The following is a 25,788-nucleotide window of genomic DNA, read 5'->3' as shown; positions in this document are numbered from 1 at the left end:
GGTGCAAAAGATAACTAGATGTCATCTTTGAACCTGTAAACTTTGGATTTTCTCTATTCAAATATCAGTGTAATTAACGTGATGTACCTCTGCCCAAAAACATTAAGAGTATTTTCACAAATGCATGATTTAGCTATCAAATAAGCTTAATGTGGATGTGTAATTTCCACCCAATTGACCCCGTGCTTTGATTACAATGTACAAAATTATATAAAAACCACTCAAACTTCACAAACTGACCAACATAATTGTTTCTCTGGCGGCAAGAATATTTTTATTTACAGGAATTGTCTCCATCAACATGATTTTTACGATAAAAAATCCATATCGTAATGTATGAAAGTATATGACCCTACTGGGTACGCGACGTAGTGGAGATGTTTGAAAACACGGATGATAATGATATAGAGCTGGGCCACGGGTATTGTATGGAACACTAAAGGTGTTTATAAGGTAGCCGTCAGTAGTGACCCGCGTGGAAGTCTTCGCGCGTTCAGCGTGCTGTGACCAAAAGTCGTACCATACCGGAACTTCTGACCTGTAAATTGTGAAGCAAACATTTAAAAGATGAAAGACGTAAGATTTATATAGTACGAGTATACATCGTCTCTCGTTGTTGGAGGGATGGTGTCGAGACGGTTAAAGAGTTTTTCGGAACGAGCATCTGACATCATACACACATATTCTTTAATTGGATATGCAATTATTTGCGGGTCAGCGTTTACTGTTTGCAACAACACAATTGAGGTCACATTACAACAGATAAGAGAGGATGAAGTGGCAAAGAAAGTTATGTTCTATAAGGAACCACCACCCAAGCAGCGCTAGATTTTTAGTAATACGACGCTTTGTATGACTCACCAGGTATATGCCCGGTATAATGCGGCACAAGACCAGAATGTATAGGATAAATTAGTTTAGTATCTCGTACGACCATCGCTGGTCGTTCTAGGGTTACGGGTTGGCTTCGTCGCGCTTCCATGTTAGCAAACTCCGTGGTAAACTCGTTGAGGGCGTCGTGGGTTAGATTTGGATAGCCCATTCCCAGAAGTCCTCTTGCCTTGGGAACGAAACCAGTATAACCTTTAAGGAAAGTTAGAAAGATTTGCATGTTGACATCCACAACCAATATCCTTTAAATGTAAAAGAGTATTTACCTGATCAGTATGATGTATTTGGTAGCTTTTCTCACTATTTCCTAGCCATGTCCTTAACGTCCACAATTACCTCTGGTACTCGACAATCATCAGCATAACATACTAGAGGTAACCACTCAGTGTTCAGTGTTTAGGCTTGCTCTATGTAAATTTAGATTGTCAGCTCATACATTGAATATTGAAACCGGGCGTTGGAGCAAAACTCCACGGTGTAACAGACTTTGTGAGTTGTGTCATTTGAACCAAGTCGAAGACGAATTTCACTTTTTGCTTATTTGCCCAAAATACCAAGATTTAAGAATCCAATTTATTCCACTGTACTATTTCAACCCACCTGTTATGTACAAGTTTAGTACTTTGCTATCATCTGAAAATGTAAAGACTCTAAGGAAACTTAGCAGATACATATTTTATGCAATGCAACGTATAGACATGATTTTAGGTAATAGGCAGACTGAAGCACTCTAGGCTATGTATCAAATTATTGTTATACTTTGCTGTACTTTTTTTGGCCGGCCGGTGGCCAACAGTACTGAAATAAAGAAGAATTGAAATAGAGGTAACCACTCACGGTGAGGGCGTGGTCTATAAAGTCCTACCAAATACATGACAGGTGAATGTTTCGTACATATGGAGGAAATCAGTTATTCCTTTGAGTGCTGTAATTTTTTCCCACCAAAATTTTAGTCTGACATTTGACCAATTTTGATATATATTACATTTTTCTTTAATTTTGTTATAATTTTGGACCAAATGGACATCACATATCATTTGCTAAATTTTTTATCAAAAGTTTGGCAAAACGACTAAAAAATTTACCGTAGTATATTTGTTAAAGTCTACAAAATTGAGTTTGGCGCTAAAATGGTTAAACACTGCACGATAAATTATCAATTGACAATTGGATGACTATTCAATCTAATATAAGACGTAGCTTATATACCAGACATGAAGCATTTCCCTGGGTTGTCGTTACTCATCCAATATGGCGATGTACTATGTTGCTTGGAAACTTTGACGAGTATGGTTTGGCAGTAGGAGAAACGGCTTTCAAGGGTGATGGGTATCGGGCTGTCAACAGCTGCAGAAGAAAAAAAAAATAATTTTTTAAATAACAGTCAATCCAATTTTCGTTGGACCTTTCACGGGATTTTTGAAGCATTTTGAACCTTAGATAACACTTTAATCTGAGATAATAACGAAACGATACGGCGAAAATACCGAAAGTGGCCAATATGCATGTCACAAAATTTCAATATCGAGTATAGATAAATTTGAACGGCTTCTTATTAGATTGTGTTGATGACATTTACAAGGTGGATTCAAATCGTCCTGTTTAGGAATTATGATTCCAGTCAAATTGCATATGTCCGTCAAATGAAAAAATACTTGTGTTTGTAATCCGGACTAGTCTATTTAAAAATTCCGATTCTAAACTATTTTATTCTTTTAAAAAATGGCATATATATGATTTTGTTGTTTTTGATTGGTCACGCCATAATACAATTATAAAATAAAAAGTTTCTGACTGACCTACCCTATTTCTCCAAGGTGTGTCAAAGGAAACACACAATAGAATATCTTTATGCCAAGCAATATCATAATGGTATTCGATCAATAAAAACAGAAAGGTCAAATGTTGTAGGCATAATCTTCAAGGTAAAAATACACGTTTATTGAACTTTTATGTGTTCAGGGTTCAATTGCCAACTTTTCAGCCTTGTGGAGGTTTGCAATCACGTACCATACGGCCAAAGTAGTGACTTTCGTTTCATCTTGTACCTGCTACAATCTATCTCTCATTAAAGCTTTCTCTTCAAACAACAACCCGATGAATTTGTCAAAAAAACTTGAAGTGACATATATCATTTTGTGTTTACCTTTTTGGAAGTAGGGTCTGACATTCTACCAGACTGTATGGCGTTGATCATGCGCAGCTCATCCATTTTTTGGGAGTGGGCTCGTTGGTCACGTTCGAAGTCTGAGATGGCGTTGAGAGAACTGTCAGCGTACCTAGTGCCGAAGTAGTGTTGACCTTTTGGGATGTACCCTTTGAAAATATTTCAAGTCGGAAGAATGGTTAGTACCGACGTGTATATAACCAAAAGGAGTACACCGAACATAATTAAATATAAGCAAACTTTAGGAATTTTTGATTAATTGTTTAATTTATATAATTTTTAGTCATCTTATTTTGGATGTTGCACATTCAGCTAATTCCTGACGCTTCTGCAGCTGACTTTTCAGTTACTGCAACTTCATAGAATTTGTTCGTACAGTTTTTTTTTTTCACGTCAAAACCTGCATTAATATAAGTTAAACTGAACTAAGAATTGAAACAATTACCTCATCCTACCTTATCAGACTGCACTTACATGACTACTCTAACAAATCTGAAACTAAGCTCCTATATCTAGGTTAATGAACTGACCGAAAGTAAATTTGCAAAGCAATGACGTTTTTACTCTCAACCAAAGGAAAAATGTCTTTCCATATCAACTTAAAGGTGCTCTTGTCAGTCCCCCACCTCTTATCATGGATGCGTTTGTATTGCACGTTAACTCACAATTAGCATTTCTGCTTTCAATTGAAGTTCATTTTTAATGTGCAAATTTCTTTAAAATCTGTCGTGTTCAACGACCTATACGAAAAGATCTGTAAATGCTATTGCTGATGACGCCTCCATATTTTGTGCTACACATGCCAAAGTAGCTATGCGGTGACGTTTGTTGAGAAGTGGGGAAATAAACCATGTCAGATGGTGGGAATTTACCTGTGTATCCGGGCACCATATTTGTGACAAGTTTTTGGTCACCCCAGCTCTGGGTACGAGTTCTCACCAACTCCACACGCTGATCGACTTCGAATTCTGTGCTTGGTCGAGGATAAGTCTCGGCAAGCACAGGGCGACCCGAGCTCGCCACTCCCGGATTGGTGAGCAGGCGTGATGTAGTCTTGCCGAAGGTCTCGCCAATCTGATACTTAAACTGTGGACAAAATCCGCAGTACCTGTGTTGAAAGTTGGAAATTTCAATGATTATCCGACCAAGTTACCTTTAAGTTAAAGGTGCCCTACATTACATCACATACAACAGAGTGTCCTGATATTGTCATGAGACACATCACATAAGTCATTCAAAAGTGTGCATGACAATGGAAAGGCTCCATCCAGCCTGCGTCATACGTCCTCATGGTTTCACTGAGCATTTGAGCGTTACTATGGTTTCATCAAATGACACATGCATTCAACACAGGCATGACCTGCTTCAGGCTCATACCATACTTTACCGTTCCTGAACCCACACTTTTCGAAATTAAAGACACTCAAGGTTGCAAAAAACACATGGAAACAACATTTTCAAATAATACACACAATTTCACTTCATGCATGAGACTTAAATGAGTAAGATGCGTCGTGTTTGTCCATTTACGTTAATATACGTCATTATCACCATTGTAATCAACCTTTCCTACTCTCCTTAAATCCAAATCTATAATTCCTCTTATCCCTCAGCCTTCCTTTCCGTCCAATATCACCGTCTATCTATTCTCTCTCACTCTCTCTCTCTCTCTCTCTCTCTCTCTCTCTCTCTCTCTCTCTCTCTCTCTCTCTCTCATATGTTTCAGAGTTCTAAAAATGTTACGTATACCCACGGCGGCCTGTTATATCCGTAGATTGGCACCATCGACCTGTCGCGCGCTAAGCAGAGGAAATATTAAATAGTGCGACATATCATATTATGAATGTTCATATAAGATAAAGAGTAAAGAGTTATGTAAGTCACCATGGAAATATCGCTCTTGTTGTATGTGGTCAGTATATGGATAGATGTTCTATTTTGTTTTGTCGAATACAAAATTTATATTGAATAGTTTGACTTAAAAGGGAAATCCGTTATTAATGCATTTAATCAATAAATATCAGGACGTGGCAAAGATCATAGATGGGAGGGTAAAGATTGATAAGATAGCTATTCATCGCCGATGAGGTTAGATTCTAGGTAACTACGTCTGATTCTGTAACATCAGACTTGTTTCGATGTAGCATGGTGAAGGCAAAGATATGATAATTTGTTAATATCATTCAAGGTGGCTGAATTACCATGACAGATGACAGCTCTTTGTAAACTGTCAGGAAATCACATATTACCCCGGTAACATCAAAGACATAAATCTGTAAGTATTTTGTGGTTTTTTCTAAATACCAAATGATAAAGGGTCTGTGTACACCGATATTTTTCAGGTTTTTTTTCATGTGACTGGAAGATGGCAGCTTTCCTGTGGGGCATGAAAAGGGGGGGGGGGGCAAAAAGGCGGGAGAAAATTGTTTTATATCGTAGCAAGAAGTTAGCTTTCACTCTCTCTTTCAGTTTTTACATGTAATTTTGTGTGAAATTCATAAAAAATTGTAAATTTACATTTTAAAAGCACATCTGGTTATAATTCCTCGAAATAAATTTGTTGGCTGTCCCTGAAAGACGTAAGCGAAATCATAACAACTAAGAAGATTCTGACCTTCGATACTGTAGCTTCTCGTAAAAAATATTAATATAACATCGCTGCCGATCTGATTAAAATCCGATATAACGATGGGTCGGTCTTTTACGTCATCGTATTATGGTCATCATTTTGTGCGGTCCTCCCCTCACTTGGGGATTTTAATCAGATTGCATCGCTGCTAGCTTAAGTGATTGAGCCTATGCTTTCTGGAAAGTTCATATTATGTCATGCAATGTAATGGTGTTTAAGACTATGTCAAGCACAAGTGCAAAATGAAGCATGTTATTTTGGAGCTGAGTTGAGATATTCATACCAAAACAACTAATCAGTTCTAAACACATAATCATATCTTTGGCGGCAATACATCATCGCCATCATCGTGTGGCATCACCTGAATTACGTTATCGACAACCAATTGACGTAACCCAGTTTATCAATTCGCCTAAAAGGCAACACGGTGATTTAACTGGCGAGGAAAAGCGCATTGACTAAAATCTGTATCAAGGAAGATAACTGAAACAATCTTCGTCAAAGAAAAATAGTTTATCTTTATGCCCTCGTAAAATAGTGAATTGACTGGTATTACTTTTTTGCAAATAAGAATTCAATGAGATTATTAAGATGATATAAACTTTTGATAAAAGAAAAATGTTCACAATTTAAGTGCGCTTGATTTTAAAGTTCTCTTGGGACTGTCCATTGCTATGTCCACAATTTAACAGTTAGGGTACATTAGATGACCTTTGCAGCCATTATTGGTGAGAAATTGATATGAGTGAGTTTCTTTTATGTTGAGTTCGGAACAAACGTGCCACTGTTCAGCTGAATAGCCACAAGTTATCACACCAATTTGGTTCCTCGCTAATCAACAATAGAAGCAAAATCGCTAAATCGTGTCCGTCACAATGTCCATTTCAAGTTCTGTGATTCAGTTTGGTAATTAAATCCCTGCTTTAATAGGTCGCTTTTGTTTCAGTAATTACCTTATTAAGAATGTCTGCGGGTAACCACGAGAAGCTTCGTTGTCTCAATTATAATATTGTTGTTTGATGTCGATGTTACTAAGAATGAGAGGTATGTCATGATTTAGAAGCAACTTGTAATATTATTTGGAGGGATTACGTCGACAGTTGGTGACTCCAAGGAGAGGTCAGTATGCAGTAAGCTCACTCTGTAATCGGCACTTTTTATTGACTATCCTGTTATGGTAAACTCGTTACAATAACAGACATCGGTAACTTAGTCCCAGCAACCGTAACATGAAATACCGCCACGCGATACTCGGCAAAAGACCTTCCTTTGACAAACCTAGAATCGTGGATGTAAACAGTATTGGTGTTGAATTGCCGCTCTAGTCGCAACTTACAGTTCAAAAGATGACGGTTTCAAACAAGTTGCTTGCAACCTTTGCTATTAAAGCTACGTCGATTCATAAACTGTTAACACATAGGGCCGTAATTTAGCATTCAATTGTAAGACTCATAAAAATAAACTCTACGATATTGTGATGGGACTAAAAGAGAATTAACCTCACAACATACCACTTGAATCGCTCTAGCACTGAAATAATGACAGGTCTTTAGTTTGCCAAGCGACTCAATTATGAAATATTATCCCCCTTTTTAGGCCGTCCCAAGAGTGAAAAACTGTAATGTTGTAATTTCTGCATGATGAAAGATAGCTACGTTTTGAATAAATAACATCTCATTCTTTCTTCTGTAGAAATCCACAATAAAATAAATGTCTATATCCTTTAAGTTAATTCAATCTTATTTTCCGCCAGACATGCGATACTTTTTTAACTTATCGTGTTTCGATGTGACATATCGGTTTTGGGACATTCACCAACCTACCACAGACAATGTATTCTATAAAACTTCACTGTAGCCAAAACACAGTATGTTGTTCAATGTTTGAAGTCATAACAGACAAGGGCACGACGTCAATTTCCAGAAGCAATAAACTGATGGATTTTTCAAAGCAGATGGCAGTGAAAAAAAAGGAATATTTCCGGCGTTTCTAGTCAAAGGTGAAGAGAAAACGAAATTGCCTCTAATAGCAACACTTACCCAGGTGTATGGTAGGGATCTGGAGTCATCAAAATGCTCTTTCCCGGTCTTTCTTGCGGCATCTTGGCTGAAAACTCTGCGCTTTCCCCTCCACAAGATATGCCTACTCGGTAACTACTCAACTTTTTGTGGAATTTAGCCGTCTACATATGGGTCGTACGCAGCAACGATTGGACACAATCACTCGAGGTGTACCATTGAAGTCAGCGCGTTCTATCTGGACAATGGCACTCGTGACTCGCCGTTGCTAAGGAAGCTACGGCCTCGCGACAGTCTGAGTCAGGTGGTTGCTAGCGGGACGCGCGGCTCGGTTAACTTTGTGTCGGCGGTAAACAATCTACGCACTGTTAAAATCCATTATTGATGAGCCGGAAATGTAAAGAGTGAAGTAGGAGGCGGGAGCTACGAGAATGTCCCCGCGTCATAGAAAAATTAAACGCGCCGTCAATAAAGATGCGGTACAGTGGATAATTCTGACAATGGTGTTGATATTGAGGCGATAAATAGTTACCTTCACTTAAGATATCTTAGGCTGCACGTGTTACTAGTCAGAACCAAATACAGAATAATATATTTTTATTGTCTGAGCTCTCATTTGTATTGCTATTACATACAGATACATACTAATGTTCTGAACATTGTTGTACCGTTATTATTCCTGTCCGGATTGGCCTACTGCCTAAAAGTGCCTGGAATGTTTTCAATAAAGGATGTTTACAAATAAAGTAAAATAAATCCGAAAAAAAAGATCTTCGTATTATTACCAACAAGCAACTTTCGATTGTTTATTAATTTTTATCCGTATTAATATTCAAGAATCGTCATTTAGGGACCGTTCAGTTTTTACGGCCGGGGGAGGGGGGGGGCGGCAATATCCAGCGGGGGGGGGGGGTCATCGTAATTTTGGAATCCGCGAAGGGGGTCATCGCTTTTTCACTGGTAGGAAAGGGGGGTCACACATTTTCAAAAACATAATACCTAAAATAAAGTTCACTTTATGCCATGGCCATGATCGACCCTCTTTACCGGCGGGCCGCCTTCTGCGGCCCACTACAATAAATATACTTTATGTATTACCCATGACCCTCTTAACGGGCAGACGCCTTTGGCGGCCCACTCCAATAAGGTTTACTTCATGCAATGGCCATGATCGACCCTCTTTACGGGCGGGCCACCTTTGGTTGCCCACTAGAATAAAGTTGACTTTACGTAATGGCCCATGACCATCTTAACCGGAGGGCTGCCTTTGGCGAACCACTCCAATAAAGTTTACTTTATACAATGTCCATGGACATAAGTTGTCTATGGAAATGAAGTTAAAAATTGCCTTATAGTCGTCCTAATTGACAGACGTTTGCATGGATGTGGCTGAGAAGTTTGTGCACTGGCATCTCTGCTACACGAATAAAGTGCGCCGCGTACCGGAGTTCAAATCCAAACCGTGCGGGTAAATTTGACATATGGGTTTTGGTTATTTTTCAGGGGGGGGGGGGGTCATCAAATTTTTTCGTCTGACAAAGTGGGAAGGGGGTCATCTTTTTGTCACGAAAAATGCAGGGGGGTCTATATTTTTGAACACCGGCGACAAGATTTTGCCACCCCCCCGGGCGTAAAAACTGAACGGTCCCTTTGTTTATGTCTCGTTGTTTTACCTGTCAAAAAATACTCGTTTGTTTTAACAACAATTCGGTGTAATAGGCCTAACTTTGTTTTATGAACACTGTATATGTCCGAAGTTGTTTGACACTATACATAATCAACTACCGGTATATGACGTGAACTATGTGCTGGAGGGACGTGGTGCTAGCAATCGCCTATAGTTACTCTATACTAATAATTCTACAACAGGAACATCCTCAACGGTACTTTAATACTGGCAACGTAATGATCGCACACTGTTACAGAGGCCAAAGGACAACGCCAATATTAAAGCGTCGGTGTGGACATAGATCGTAAATTTATAAAATTACATTGCAGAAACATGACTTTGCTTTGCCAATGTTCAAAGATGTAAGGGGTGGACCATTTGATATCCTGGGGGGGCTTGGAAGATTGGTGGAGAGCCATTATTTTTTTTCCCACGTGCTTCACCATGAATTATTTTTTTTCTACAGGGCATATGCTTGCAACTTTTTTTTTCACTTTCCTTCTTCGAGATATATTTTTTTTTTACCAAATTTCGGTGCAATGTTTGTTTGCTTGGTTTTTCACACCCAGTAACAAGATGCTGTTCTATCGCACACAGACTATATTCAAGAAACTAAATAAAGATATGTAAATACATGTACATTTTTGATTCACTTTACAAAAACATATTTGTAAAATCATGTACATTTATGGCATTTTATGGCATTTACTTGTCAGTGTTGTCCTTACATTGAAAGTAGCCGGGTAATTTAAGAAAGTAGATGGGTGGACTGCGAGGGAGCGAAGCGACTGAGCGGCAAGTGAGCGTAGCAAACGAGGGGGGGGAGAGCGCGAGAGGGGGGTGTCCCCCTCTCGCAAGGCGAAAAATGAAATTTTGGAGTGGAAATGGTGTTCTCTGGTGGCACCTGAGGTGACATTTAGCTGAGACTGAAACAGTATTTTTGTTGTGTGTCTTAGACGTGGCTCACATACAACAAAACAAATAAACATGATTTTGTTTTGTTTGTATTATTTATGACACACTTATGGTTTTATTTGCAGTGAAGATGTAACATTTAATCTTAAATCACCCGCTGTCTGCTCATTTCATTGCCCATTTCCCATTCTTCATTACCACATAGTAGTTTCCCCAAAACCATCAAACTCATTCGCTTTTGTTATTAAGAAAAACATTAGTAAGATAATTCACTATAACAGTGTTCGCATTTACGAATAAAACATGCGTATATAGAAAACTCATAACAATAAAAAAATGTGTAGAGAGTCGATACAATGCGTAATAATATTACGCATTGGATTGAGTCTCTACGCATTTTGTCATTGTTATGAGTTTTCTATACACAAAGGATAATAGTAAAATGTTTGCAGGCTGTCTCTCTTCTTGTGGTATTTTAACAAAATCCATACATTCAGATTTACACATTTCTGGAAAACACTGGTGAGCAATTTCAATTTCAGCATACTTCCTCTAATCATCAGGTCATGTATACTGTACAATTGTTCATATTCAGTTATTGTTCCTCAAGCTTGAAATGGTTTATGCTTTATAAAACTCCAGAGCTACTGCTTGATTTTTATTGATGCTGCAGTGTGCATCGAACAATTGCCAAGATTTTTTTTTCCGAGTCGCAATGGTCCATAATTGTTTTTCCATCAGCCACTTAAAGCCAGATTTTTTTTTCGAGCAACTCCACCTGGCATCTTTTTTTTCCCCCAAATCTTCCAAGCCCCCCCCCCCCCAGGATATCAAATGGTCCACCCTAAGACTGTCGCACTCCGACCAGATCTTGTTGAATATGATGACTTCGCATATTCAGTAGTCCATTAGAAGTATTACTGGGGTTTCTCTACATTTGGAATAATATCTGGTTTGTTTTTTTCAATAGCCTAATTGACAAGAATCACATAAGTTGGATCTGTTGGTCTTCCTCAAGTCACAATCATAGAAGTTAAATACAGTATATATCGTGGATGAAATTGCTCCTCGCTCACGGGAATAGCATGTAACTTGAAGAAACCAGACCGGATTGTGCGCCCTCTGACGTTCACAAATTGGCAGCTTTATGGTCCACTCACATCAAACCAGTCTTGAGTGTTTAGGTCAAGGTAGGCAGTATTCTCAATACATTTGGAAAAAACGAGGTAAAACAATTTACATAACAATACGTACTTTCCATATTATTTTGTTTGCGACAATGTAGTCTCTTGTACAGGTATTTGAATATGAATAGATCGCTCAAAGAACAGAGGGGAAGACCCAACTTTCAAAATATCCTTTTGGAGAAACCTGGTATGTGTGTGTGTGTGTGCACTCACTCATTCTTGCACAGGAGATGTATATATAGCATGTAACTACTTGAAGGACAAACACCCCGTTAAAATTATGTAATCTGTGCAGTATATTCTGGTTGATAATATTCATTAAATCCCTGTTATATTTGAATTGATAACAGTGAATTCATATGAACACTACAGAGAAAGTGATTCTGTTAGACAAAGACCAGAAATATATATTGGAACTTTTGCTACGCATAATAGTGATCATACATTTGGCATAATTTTTTATTTCAAAAACTTGCATAAAAAATCTAAGGATAGAGTGGGAAAATCAAACACAACTTTCACTAGACATGATAAATAAAATCTTTTAAAACAGCAAGCATTGCAGAGGACAATCCTACTGCTAGGAAAACAGTACACAAATCTACATGTCATATCTTAAATACATCAAGATTGTAATTGTCAGCTTACATTGACATAATAAAATAATTTACAACTGTTGCTGAAAAATTTAAATCTAAATTTAAGTTAAATTATTTATTACAGTTGCTGTGAAAATTTCCATCTAAATTTAGGGAAAGGTTCTTGTGCTTTAACTTTGTGCAATCAACCAACAGTGACTAAAGTAACAAGGAATAGACATGTGGAAGTTTGGCGGGCTGGTGGAAGAGTTATGTAAATGGTTGTTGTTCTGCTGGAAATGAACGCAATGGTGAAACCATGGGATAGCTAACAGATAAAAGCAGAATTACTGTTGGTACAAGATATTTGTAATCATTCAAATCATTTTGGGATATTAACATTATTAAAAATTGCTAAATATAAATGTCAAACCCCATGTCTTTGCATTACACAGACTCTGTCTCCAAATTGGACTTGATCAAAGTAATTTCTGAAAACACTGCATGGGTAGAAAGATCATAGGCATTATGGAAAGTCACATGAATTATCATTTCTTAAAATAAACATGAACACTATGGTAGAGTTCAATGGTAAAAAATAACGTCAAGGACACTGTGCTCACATTTGATCAGATGGGGGAGGTAAAAATGACGGAAATGCTAGCTATGGTGTTGGACTGTTCATGGTGTTGTTAAACCATGGAGAACAAGCTGGCAGTGCTAACAACGCTGCCACACTTATGTGACAATGATATGCACCAAACTGCCTCTAAGGATTGCAGTGTCATCAAGACAAATGGGAAAGTGTTCAAATGTTCAACATGTTCTGCATGTATTTTAAGACACAACAAACCAACATTCATTGAATCAAACAAGGGATTTGTGTAATCCTGAAAAATAGACAATTCAAGATATTAGCTAAAAGGTGACCAACACATATCAAGTCTACCTAAGGTACTTTAGGATACCAATTTTAAACTGATCAGCAGTTATTGAATTTCCACCGATTTTACAATTTTTTTGTAACTTGCATATTTTTAATGAACAAATTCCCATCTATAATTCCACATGCATTTACTTATCAAGTACAAATACAACAGCAAAATGTGCTGCTATTCTCAATTTGGAGAAAGTTGACTGAGGTCACCGGTAGGAACATGCACATCAAGTTTAAAAGCAATCGGACAAACACTTTCAAAGAAAATGCTTTTACCACAAATGGGAAAACTGCCCTACAAATACACAAATTACACATTAATTTGAAGAAACCTATATAAGATTATCCCCAGGAACCTGCATATCATATTAAAAAAAATTGCGCAAGCAGTTTCAGAGAAGATGACTTTTTGACCAAAAATGGGAAACATTGCCCTATAAATCCAATTTTATAAAAATTTCACCACAATTTAAAGAAATCTGATTGAGGTCATCCCTAAAAACATGCACACCAACTTTCAGAGCAATTGGACGAATGGTTTTGGAGGAAAATATATTTTGGACTAGGAATGGGGAAATTGCTCAAAAATTACAAATTTATGCAAATTTCATCACAAACTGAGTCACCTATAGAAACCAGCATACCAAGTTTCAAGCTAATCTGGCTCAAGGGTATAGAGTTTTAGCAGTTTACAGGACTTTGCCCCCTTTACCTCATTTGCATATTTTTTACTCCTCTCAAACCTTGAGTTGCACCTGCATTCCAAATACTCAGCTGGTAGGTGATGTGGTTTCCAAGTTTTTGATGCGGACTGACATACATACCCAAATACATACATATACATACATAAAGATGCCGCCAACTGACCATGTAAGCTCCCTTTGGCATACATACATATACCAAGTGTGAGTTACAAAGTGACCCCACAAATAAAACTATATGTACATATTAAAAAATAAAGGCATGTCAGTTCATAATCTTCATAATACCAGTTCAAAGGTCAGGACTAAAGTCAAAGGTGATAGCGATTGGCGGTTTGTTCCATGAAGTAGTGAAAGAAAGCAGAGATATTTACTTCAACTTACTGTGGTTTCATAGGAATTGCATCATTTCATCAAAATATGTACATTTTGTGTGGTGGCAGAGATATTTACTTCAACTTACTGTGGTTTCATAGGAATTGCATCATTTCATCAAAATATGTACATTTTGTGCGTTGTACACTATAACAATAAGTACAAATAAGTGATTAGATTGCAGGCTTAGATATCATGTTCTTTGACTTTTAGCTGGGCTGAGATTGTAAGTGACATTAAAAACATTTTTCATAGCAGGGTTCCGACACCCTTCATAGCAGGACTCACATACATTGCATATCAACTGTGGACTGTGAGTGCAAGTGTACAATCAATATGAGTTCACATGATCCCAGTCTCATCAAACCTGGAAGTCACTGATATTTGCTGTAATTTCCTGTAAACTTTAAAACCATCAAAGCTTTCTCAATGGCAATTTCATGTGTTTCTGTAGGTACTGTATTAGACTGAATTGATAAGACAATTGATATGACTACTTGGAAGGATAACACTGCTTTCAATGAAATTATAAATCATTATGACCTCCAAAGCCATATCTGTTCACAGTATAGGCATGGACTTTGAAACATCTGAGCACATTGAAAACGAAAAAGACAAACAAAAAACAGTCATTCAGAGGGGTACAAATTTACATAGGTTAATGTTGTCATCTTTGCAAAGATCAAATAAATATTATGGCTGTATTCAGACTTTCAAGTTCTTTTTATGTAAACAGACAGAAATTGATTGTTGTACAAGGCAAGGTATAAACAGTTTTTCTAACATTCATATTGTCTTTTTTCCACTAAGAGATTTAAGAAAACTGCCATAAAAATAAGATATTTGTGACTTGTAAGAAACAATTTTAATTCAATGAAACTAAAAAATATGTGAAGTTGTTTTCAGTAAAGCATGGCTATTTTGGATTTTGGTGATCAGTCTTCTGAAATTATTGGTATGTATTGTTTTACTACTGTAATACATTTTTCTCATTTGGTGGATTCCTATACTACCATGCAAAATGGGTTGTGGCATAAACAGTAAAAAACCTGCAAAACTCATAAATGCAGCAAAATGTGCTTTGGAGGTTACCATAGTACAGAAAGAAAGTTAAAGCTTATTTTTTTCTAAAGGAACAGAGAGAGCAGTGTGATAGCAATATTGTTCCTTGTGGACTGTGTCAATGGACTGTGTTCCATGTGGACTGTGTCAGTCTGTAGCAGATTGTTCTATATGTTCTTCTGGGTGTTTGTAGAAAACCACGGAAGCTTCTGATATTACACACTTGTAGAGACTTTATAACAATATTGCAACTTCTATGATCTAAAATATGTACAAAAAACTTAAAAACTTTTGGAAATGTCTTTTTTTTAAAGTTACTGTCCTAAAAAGTGTACAAACAAACTTGCATTGTGTTACAAGACACTAGATCCTACTAGGTATAAAAACTGACACACACGCACAGCTTACCTATTGTAAACATTTGACCTTGAATGACAAAATCATTGAAGTCTTTTAAGCTGCAAAACATACCAAAAACACAACAGACAGTCATCAACTCTGAAAATTTTAAAGCTATGATAACTTCACTTTTGTCAAACTCTAAAACAGGTGAGGATCAATATATAAGCCAATGTACGAGATTCATAGATAAACATTCTAACTACATATATAATTTCAAGAATTTTGACTTCATTTTAATTTGGAAAATTACTAGTGTTCATCCATAATGGGAAAATTATGTTACCTAAACTTCTATCCCTATCACTGAGAAAAGCTTCAAACACTTTGAATTTATTAAAAATTTTACGTCATCAGTACTTTCTCACCACACTTTACATTTCACTACAGAATGGACTAGTCTTTTGAGGTAATTGCTGAAATCAAAATCATTCCATTAGTCCAACATCAAGTTCATGTCATCGAATATGACAAAAAAGCAAAAATCCAGATAGAACAGAAAGGTCAACCAAGTGAATAGGATTAACACAGTTTGTGTGAAATGTTGCTTTGCAACATGAACCCCAGCCATAAACAGCAGAAAAAGTGGACACAGAATGACAAGTTGAAATCATTGATGGCAAAAATATCCAAAATGACACACCAGTTTGTAATCTTGTATTGAATATTCTGCATCATCACCCCTACTTGTCAGTGTATAAATCCAATTCTACCAATAGAAACCATGACACTGGACTGTGCCATTGAGACAAAGGTGATAAGGGTCTCTAAACATCTGAGCTGAAACAATATGTAAAGCTTTGAAACATCTGAAAATTGTAGGGTTCACGGTCCAACTTCTGGTACATACACAAGCTAGCTCTTGTGTCCATTATAAGATGGGAATGATATGGAAATATTGGAGAATATGAAAGCTTGTCATTGGCTGTTGCTATGGAAATAACTGTCTACACATAAATGGTTTGTGTGCTGATCTTCCCAAACTGAAAATGATGTGTGAGTAATAACACTGTACCTGTGGTTAGCTTTTTGAATTCATGGTGTTTTGGAAGTACTTTATATCTGACAATATTGTGGATACATCAAATCAACTTGACTTTGCTCTGATCAATAGCTGTTGATTTCAATGCTGTATCAAAAACTGGACACTATGATGACAAGGTTACTGTACCAAGGTGAGCACACAAACTGAGTACATGCAAGTACCCAATCCATGAATACAATTTTCATATTTGGCAAAATCTAATTTATGAATCATGAAAGGTCTCTGATATTCCTATACTGTCAATTGGCATTTCTTTGTTGCAAAAATTAATTTATCTGTCACTTCTCTGAGAGCCTAGCACCTGATAAAATACTCAATCACTCTAAAGTGACAAGGAGTACCGGTACTTGTAGAGGTGAACCTTTTCAAAAACTGAGGTTGTGCTATCTTATAACTTAAAAAGTAGTCTGTACTTTCACAGAAAACTCACAACATTGATAAGATGAGAGCTGACAATGCTGACAAGTCATCATTTCATGGTACAAAGCATGAAACAATACAACATGTTATCGTACCTATTCACTTGGTATCATTCCCTATCTTGTTTTCCTATAAGAGCATGTTGGTTTAACCTTAAGCTGACTGTTTTTTGAAATGCACTGACGTACAAGAGTATAGAATCAGTTTGGGAAGGCCATCTATGCATTAACTGATATCTACTTATTACTGCACACTGATATCATCCTACATATACACATACTTGTGTTTTAAGCCTCTGAGGTGAAAATGTTCAACTAGTCGTAATACCTCAATATTAGGATGTGAATAAATTAGTGTAAAATCTCTTGATGTTTTTATTTATTGAAGTAATAAATATATGTTGAAGGAATAAATTCAAATTAAACAGGACAAAGTTCAGAAAACTGTAAACATATGTAGATTTTAAATTGCACTACAGACCAAAGTGTTGTATGTCTGCAGAGAATTACCATTCATGGCAAATGTGGTATAGTTTTATAATTTCTACTGTACATTACAGTTTGATCTGTACAGAGCAAAGAGGAGATTAATTAGTTAAGGCATTACCATTAATTCAATATTTTGATCATAATAGGCATTGCAATAATTTATGGAAGATTTGGATAACATCCGATGGAGAATTTTTATAACATTTTAAAACTGTTAATATCATACTAAATCTTTGATAGTAGGAAGAGTATTACCAGAACTTATTTGTTGTAAAGTGTGCATTTCTACCATAGTTATAATACTGTGGATTGTTGGTATTGGAGCTGGCGAATCTTGGCGGTACTCCTAACACATTCCATGATGAGTCCATCACTGGTCTTTGATTAGACGCTGTCAGACAATAGTTGCCATCACTGTTTATATTACTGTTCTTCTCTTCAGTCTGATGGCTTGGGTTCACTTTTGTGTCTTGGCCAGGGTTCACTTTTGCTGGTGACTGTGATGCAGCTGTAGTCATCTTGGCAGGGCTACCTGTTACACTTTGTGATCTGTATGGGTACATTTTAAAGATATGAAAAGGAAATACCACGCCCATTATTTTAACTTCTTTAAATAACGTGGTTTACTCTATATGTATAAGAGAAATATCACTGTAATATATACAATGAGAATTGAAGAGTAGGCATTTCAGACAAGCCAAGTTCCAGACATTTGAGGATAATCTAAAATTTAAAGGATTGATATTTCAGTCTTGAGTTACTAGGGCTCATGCTCAATGACTTCACATCTCCTGAAAATAACTGTCTCTGGTTACACTCTGCACATGGTATGTATATAAGATATGTATATATATGAGAATATATTTCATCACACTAAATTCAATTCAGCGCTTGTAGCAACTGTTAAGAAATATAAATATCAAATAATAAAATGTTTGAAACCAGAATTTAGTATGTGTAACTAACTATTGCTTTTAAAAAAAGCAGAGCTATCTATAGGGAATGGGTATTCAAACGTAATTACATGTATAGATTGACAGCATGGCAAATACTTACTTTGCTGGTATTGTTTGAGTCACAACTGTTGCTGCCGGTGATACTTTCAAGTGACCATCCCTTGTTTGCGTTTGTAAATGAGAATTGAATTCAAAATTACTGACACGACCAAAAGGTGGTGGCGGTGTGTTGTCTCTGGTCTTCAAATTGATTCCAGATCCACCTCGTTCACCATCACCTACAGATTACGATAGAAAAGACAAAAGTGATGTTGATTTAAAAGTTATTGAGGTCGAATATTTCAATGCCATTGTCCTGTGTGCAACATAATTCCATCACTACCCTACCCTGTGCTTAGCTTATGTCTTGGCAAACATTTTTGAGAAAAAGGCTTTAACAAGTGGTTCACATATTAACATACCCATATCTTGTGGCGGATAGTGCAATTTGAACAAGTTTGAGGTTCAACATGCCAGGGTCACTATCACGATGGCATATATGCTCCATGGGAATTCTGGTAACATATTCCCTTCAGACAGTTATATGTATGTTCAAAAAAGTCAAACACTATAAAACATTAATAAATCCTGCAAGACCAACAAATAACCATGGTTCAAATCTTTGTGTTGTCATGGGTGATCAAACACAGCAGCTGCTAACTTTCAGTCAATATCTTTATTGTAAATCAAGCAAAACAAGATGGCCATCACCACTAACTGAATTATAAAGCAATGTGTGAAATCTCTTGAGATACACATTGAAAAGGTCAAATAAATTAGAACCAAGCACTTCAGTGAGCCTTAAATGTTTGCAAAGATCCATAAAACAAATGTGTACAATTTTTAATAAATATTTGGGGTTGGAAATGCTGTTGCCACTTTGAAAGATCTATAGTCATACTGTAATATTATCATCTTGAAATTGATCACTTTTTTCTTTTTCAGCAAAATGAAAATTAAGCAAAAAATGTAGCATTCAGTAAGTTTTACATATCATTTAAGTAATCAATGATACTAGCATATTGATATAGATGATTCATTTACTAATTGCTAAGTGTTTGTGAAAAAGTCTGATGTGATCAAACTAATGGCAGCTATCAATGTGTATGATAGGAGTCATAAATAGGACTGTGAATCATCTGATTTGCAGGCATAGCAATAGAAAGAGATATAAAGAACTACAGGTACAATTCTGAAGTGGACTTTTTTGAAATGGCACATCAAGTAATGCATGTAATGTTAGGGGCTACCAATGTTCTATATCCATCAAGAGGAACTTTAAAATGTTGATTTCTGTCTAAAATATGGTCAAACTTATAATTTTCCTAGCACTAAGGCCAGAGTGAAACGCACCAGACACCAGGCTAGAACACATGCTATGACATCATAGACTTCAGGTACCGGTATGCACCACGGATATAATGCCCTAATTGAAACCATTTAACAAGTTTCCTAACAGTTGGGTTACAGAAGTAACATTATAATTCATGGAGCATGGAGTTCAATCAAATTACATGTATTGTTATGTGAGGGTACACCTGAACATTGAATGCAAGGTGCCAAATGAAGAGCCAAATCTTGTTTGCTGCATACTAAACATTATGCAGCTATTTCTAAAGTCTGATATATTTCACGCTGACACCAAACATCATGCAGCTATTTCTGAAGTCTGATATATTTCACGCTGACACCAAACATCATGCAGCTATTTCTTAGGTCTGATATATTTCACACTGACACCAAACATCATGCAGCTATTTCTGAAGTCTGATATATTTCACGCTGACACCAAACATCATGCAGCTATTTCTGAAGTCTGATATATTTCACACTGACTCCAAACATAATGCAGCTATTTCTTAGGTCTGATATATTTCACACTGACTCCAAACATCATGCAGCTATTTCTAAAGTCTGATATATTCACTCTGACACCAAACATCATGCAGCTATTTCTAAAGTCTGATATATTTCACACTGACTCCAAACATAATGCAGCTATTTCTTAGGTCTGATATATTTCACACTGACTCCAAACATCATGCAGCTATTTCTAAAGTCTGATATATTCACTCTGACACCAAACATCATGCAGCTATTTCTAAAGTCTGATATATTTCACACTGACTCCAAACATAATGCAGCTATGTCTTAGGTCTGATATATTTCACGCTGACACCAAACATCATGCAGCTATTTCTGAAGTCTGATATATTTCACACTGACACCAAACATCATGCAGCTATTTCAGAAGTCTGATATATTTCACGCTGACACCAAACATCATGCAGCTATTTCTGAAGTCTGATATATTTCACGCTGACACCAAACATCATGCAGCTATTTCAGAAGTCTGATATATTTCACGCTGACACCAAACATCATGCAGCTATTTCTGAAGTCTGATATATTTCACGCTGACACCAAACATCATGCAGCTATTTCTGAAGTCTGATATATTTCACGCTGACACCAAACATCATGCAGCTATTTCTGAAGCCTGATATATTTCACATCACTTCCTCTATTTCATTACATCAAGTTTGTACTATGCTCTGTATGTAGATTAAACAGTGTGTTTACAGCATTTTAAGACACTAGCAGTGAATAGGGTTGGAACAGAAGCGAAATAAATTTTCCAACGCTTTGTTGAACAGCGGGAAATAATTGTCTGAACGTCATGGTAATGGCCAATTAGAGGGGTCCATTTGTCACGTTTTGGGGGGATCATTGGATCATTCTAGGCCAGCACTCACTACCTATGCAGCCCCTTCTCTTTGTGTTTATTTTGATATTTTATTTTTTTACAGGATTTTCACATATCTTGTGACGATCAACAGTTGTTGTTCTTGATTTTGGTAAGCCAGTACAAATGACATCTGAATCCTCCCATAGGTGCATTTGACAGTATGTTTTGTAGATGTTTCCAGGATTTTTTCACGTTTAAGATGGCTTTTTGCCTTGTTTTTTCCTGGGTGGTCTTATGCGCAAGAAATGGGACGTTGGCATCCTTGTATAATGTCATAGAGTTTTTGCACAGTTTCCAGACTTTTTTGAATAAATGAGACTGGCTGGCACAAGGCGAAACCATCTGGCAACCTTCCATTAATATGGAGTTTGCATGAGTGTTTGTGTTTGCTTGTGGAACGTAGTTAAGATATAAGACATAAGGTATCTCAAAAGAAATGAACAAGGAAACACAACAAACTATTGAACAAAACATACCATTTTCAAGATATTGAATACAGAGATTTTCAACTTGCCTGTGATTGGGCTTTGTCGAGCTACTCTACCAAGACTATCCCCACTTTTTTGAGACCTTGGCACTGGAGGTGGCGTGTTGGTTATGGGACTTACAGTACTGCCAACACCATATCTACTGTAATTCTTTGCCTGTGCTCCAAACCCTGGTGAGATTGTGCTGCAATAACAATGACAAAAACATATATTTTATATCATGTGTACATTGAAATGTTCTAGCTAAAAATTTGTGACGCCACACCCCTGATTATTACTGATAATGTACCCAAATAGCCAGCATTGTGGCCGCAGATGTTTTCAATTTTCGACCGCGGAGTGATGTCAGTAGGTGAAACGCATACAAGCGAGGTAAATGAGAGATCAGATGATACAGAAGAGCGAATGATGCAGAAATTGTCTGGAAAAAAGCAGAACTAAAAGTTATGTCATTTATGTGTATTGAAACTTTGAATATTGTTTTGGTGGTTGAAAAATCCGAACTTCAATTATTTGTTTTCACGGCGCTGTGATGCAAAAATGACGTAAAAACCCGCTAGTACCGGGATGGCCCGCGGTCGAGAATATCTACAACTTCCCTGGCATTGGTAAAACTATAACTAATAGCAATAATGTATCATCCAACACCCACATCCCTGCCCATAATGGACTCACGGAAAATTTGCATGACATAATGTACTCAGCATCCCTCCTTTCATTACATCCTGTAAAGTTTGATTTCGTCCATTATGGGCTGGAAGGGGGTACATTATTGCTTAAATAACTATAGACCATGGAGTGGAAGACCATAGTCCAGTGTTTTGCCCAGGAATTGTAAAGGTGGGACACAGTGTCCCATGATTGTTAAAATAGGGGGACACTAAGTTACAATGGGGGTCAATGTGTGAGCGAAGAATGAAAAGCAAAGTCAACTCCCCAAGGCAGAAAGGTATTGTAAATATGTAGGGCTGTTGTTTTCCATCAAAAAATTGATATCATGAATACATACATTCATTGTAAAATTAAGATTGCTGGACGTCTCCTATAATGGTTTGTGACAAAGTCATTTTAACTGGTTGTATTTACAGTTTTGAATTGTAAAAAGACATCATCATGATAAAATCAACTTCATGCGCATTTTCTTTTAAGGGGATCCTGCATTACATGTGTTTAACAGAAATAAAGAAGAATGTTTCATTACACTTATGACTCCAGAACTAGAAGTGGTTGAAGGCAATAGTTTGATGCACATTGTAACCTGGGTTTTTTATTACTGCTATAAAGTTCTCTTCTTTTTTATAATCGCTCCAATGACTGACATTTTTCCCTGAAAATTGCAAAAATATAGTTTGAAAACAAATATGTGGGAAAACTCCTTGATCATCATGATAGCAATAGCACATAGCCATAACGCTGTTTTGACAAGCTAGGTGGTTCTTGTTAAGATCAGCTACAATCGAGCTAGGGGGTCTTGACTATATAACGAATTCAGCGTGACCTCGATCTCTAGGTGGGCTGGCTTGCAGACGATCGGAGAGTTTTATGAGACTCCTTCTGGGGAAATTTAAGGCAAATTACTACTTTGAAAGTCAGGGATATAGTGTTTCAACAAAAAATGGGGGGTTGATGATATTTTTAGATGAAGTCATGAGCTTCCAGTACACCAAATACACGTGCAGTCAATTCCGTGTGATGCCATGTGCCCGGGCTAGTATAGTGACTGAAAATTTGATTCTCCGTACTTCACTGTACTAGCATATATTTACATGTAAACGTTTCATTTCAAGTTGTTGGTCAATAAAATTTGCTTTGTGAAAAGTTAGTTGTTCTTTTTACAAGCCTTCTGCTTCCGAAATCATTGTGGTTATCGGGATCGTACGTGGCCCGGCATTTGATTTTTGTCCCCAAGGCTGCAGGGCCGAGTGGACGCACATCGCCTTGCTCATACCATGAATTGTAGACTGTAACAGACTAACTGATTTTTCAAAAGTGTTTACATTGTGAAGAAAAAAATAGACTAAATTTTAAATGTTTCATTTTCTCAATAGAGAAGCAATAACTGTACGGGCTATCAAGTGTGTAATTTAATAGCTCAAAATGTAGTCTGTCTGTGGACGCTGGACTTACAATTCTAGCCCTGATTTTAGTGCGTCCCTGTGACCCATGTCCGGTATTTTTGCGGGACATTATTGCTAATTTTGCGTCAAAAGACGCAAGAACGCACTCTGGGCAAAACACTGAATAATGTTAGTCTATAAAGTAACTTACTCACCAGTTAAACTACAACTACTACCAACTTTTACTACATGGTACCAGTATACTTGCAATAACATGTCAATTACTTACCCCTGTCTATCATTTATCTGTGACGATGATGTTGTTGCTTTGTTCTCCAAGGCACTCCCTGTTACCATGGCACCTTGCAATGCTGAAGAGTTGTTCAAAGGAACATTTTTCAATACATCATTTTCAGGTCCTGTACTGGTTTGGTAACTTGCAATGCTTGCCCATGACGACTCCCTTTCATACGCTGTGCAAGAATGCAAGAATGTACCCATACTTGAGTTTTTGTTTTATATGCAAGTGTTTAAAAAACCTCTAATGCAGGCCAGAATGTTTCTGATATTGCAGTTTTGACAGATCTGTTACAGGTATTCAATTTCAATGATCACATGTTTCAATCAAACACCGTAGACTGCTTGCCCTACAGCTGAAGACATGTACCGGTACACGTACACAGAAACTTGTACTCACTTTTTAATATTTGCACACATCTTTCTTATGTTAATTGCTAGACAATCATTTCACTGAAATGTTGAACAGTTAATGATATTCCTTCCTTTCACACTAAAGAACTTTTCTTTTTAGATCATTCTGCATGTTAACACCATTCCCAAGGTGCGTTTTGACCAAGTCATTCTGGTTGAAGCTGACTCAATCTTTGGATAGCTGATTTGAACACATAGTATAACTGTTTACATAATCTTTCACTCTAATTGTCTGTATGTGTCATCAGGTCCATTGGGACTGAGAAAATTCAAATAGAGCACTCAAATGCTGGAATTACTGTATCTCACATTGTACAATACTTGTGTACATGTTCGTGGGATTTTATATTTGTGAGTTCATATTTTACTGAGTTTTTTCACTGAAAAGCACAAGCATGCAGTGCTATGCACTGATATAGAGTAGAAGCACAAAATATTTCTAATACAGGTTTTGTATTTCATTCCGGCATAGTATCACAAGACTAGAGTGTGTAAAAACGTGGAAATCCCTTCAAAACTAAAGAATACTGCTGTACAACTGAACTAACTTGGAGGTATTGACAGTTTTCTGTCCTGAGCACTGAATCTGGATCTCTTGCGGACATAGCTGGATTCTGGCTGTCCTCTGAAAAATCCTTCAAATATAACAAAATTGTTGACCTGAAAGGAAAGGGAATTACTGATAATATAGTTGACAGCATTTCCTGCATGCAAACAATTCACAGAGTTTTGAGTCCTTAAGTAACGTAAGCCAACATTCCTCCATGCAATGATTTCTTTGCTCTATTTGGTACTTTATGATACATGTATATTATATAGACATTTTGTCTGGTCTTAAAAGTGATACACTACTCATCCAGTGAATGATATTACAAGACTGTTGTATGATATGAAGGTAGTGAGTCTCTAACACCGAGTCATCATGTCTAGAATATGGGTATTGTACATGTATATGGGTACTGTATATGGGTATTGTACATGTATATGAGTACTGTATATGGGCTGAACTCACCTGTGGTATTGTTACTCTTAAGTTGTAGTGTTTAACAAGAAATGATGTAAATTTTGGAGATGGCCTATCAATGGCTAAGTGCTGGGCTTTCACATTCTCTGTCTAAGTAAAAACAAGAAGATTGACATTGTATTGCAATTGAGGGCATCTGTTACAGTGCTAGAAGATGAATAATTGGATTTGATGTGATTGTCTATACATGTAGATGACAATCATCAGCAGTCACAATCAAGAGATATCATCAGATACAAGACTCACGAATAAGGTGTTCACCATTTCTCAAGGCTCTGTAGAA

At 36.9% G+C, this 25,788-nt stretch overlaps 2 protein-coding genes across 2 annotated transcripts in view; both read right to left on the bottom strand.

Moving 5' to 3' along the window:
* Positions 1-299: 299 nt before the first annotated feature.
* LOC139114012 (ciliary microtubule inner protein 2B-like) lies at positions 300-7,931 on the bottom strand. Its single transcript, XM_070675485.1, has 6 exons — positions 7,727-7,931; positions 3,931-4,166; positions 3,038-3,207; positions 2,148-2,238; positions 862-1,083; positions 300-538 (listed from the first exon to the last, which is right to left on the bottom strand). Exons 1-6 carry the CDS (start codon positions 7,786-7,788, stop codon positions 447-449), a joined length of 873 nt encoding a protein of 290 aa, XP_070531586.1. The 5' UTR covers positions 7,789-7,931; the 3' UTR covers positions 300-446.
* A 3,977-nt stretch (positions 7,932-11,908) lies between these two features.
* LOC139114805 (alpha-tubulin N-acetyltransferase-like) overlaps positions 11,909-25,788 on the bottom strand; it is a 30,830-nt gene continuing 16,950 nt past the window's right edge. The window contains exons 5-10 of the mRNA XM_070676738.1: positions 25,494-25,595; positions 25,030-25,141; positions 24,060-24,243; positions 21,740-21,897; positions 18,538-18,715; positions 11,909-18,030 (exon numbers count right to left, since the gene is read on the bottom strand). Coding sequence (XP_070532839.1) covers positions 17,733-18,030; positions 18,538-18,715; positions 21,740-21,897; positions 24,060-24,243; positions 25,030-25,141; positions 25,494-25,595 — 1,032 coding nt within the window. The 3' untranslated portion in view covers positions 11,909-17,732. The remainder of the gene's footprint in view (positions 18,031-18,537; positions 18,716-21,739; positions 21,898-24,059; positions 24,244-25,029; positions 25,142-25,493; positions 25,596-25,788) is intronic.

Source organism: Ptychodera flava, chromosome 16 (assembly GCF_041260155.1).
Source record: "Ptychodera flava strain L36383 chromosome 16, AS_Pfla_20210202, whole genome shotgun sequence".
Taxonomy (NCBI): Eukaryota; Metazoa; Hemichordata; class Enteropneusta; family Ptychoderidae; genus Ptychodera; species Ptychodera flava.
This window is presented reverse-complemented; position numbering and strand designations above follow the sequence as displayed.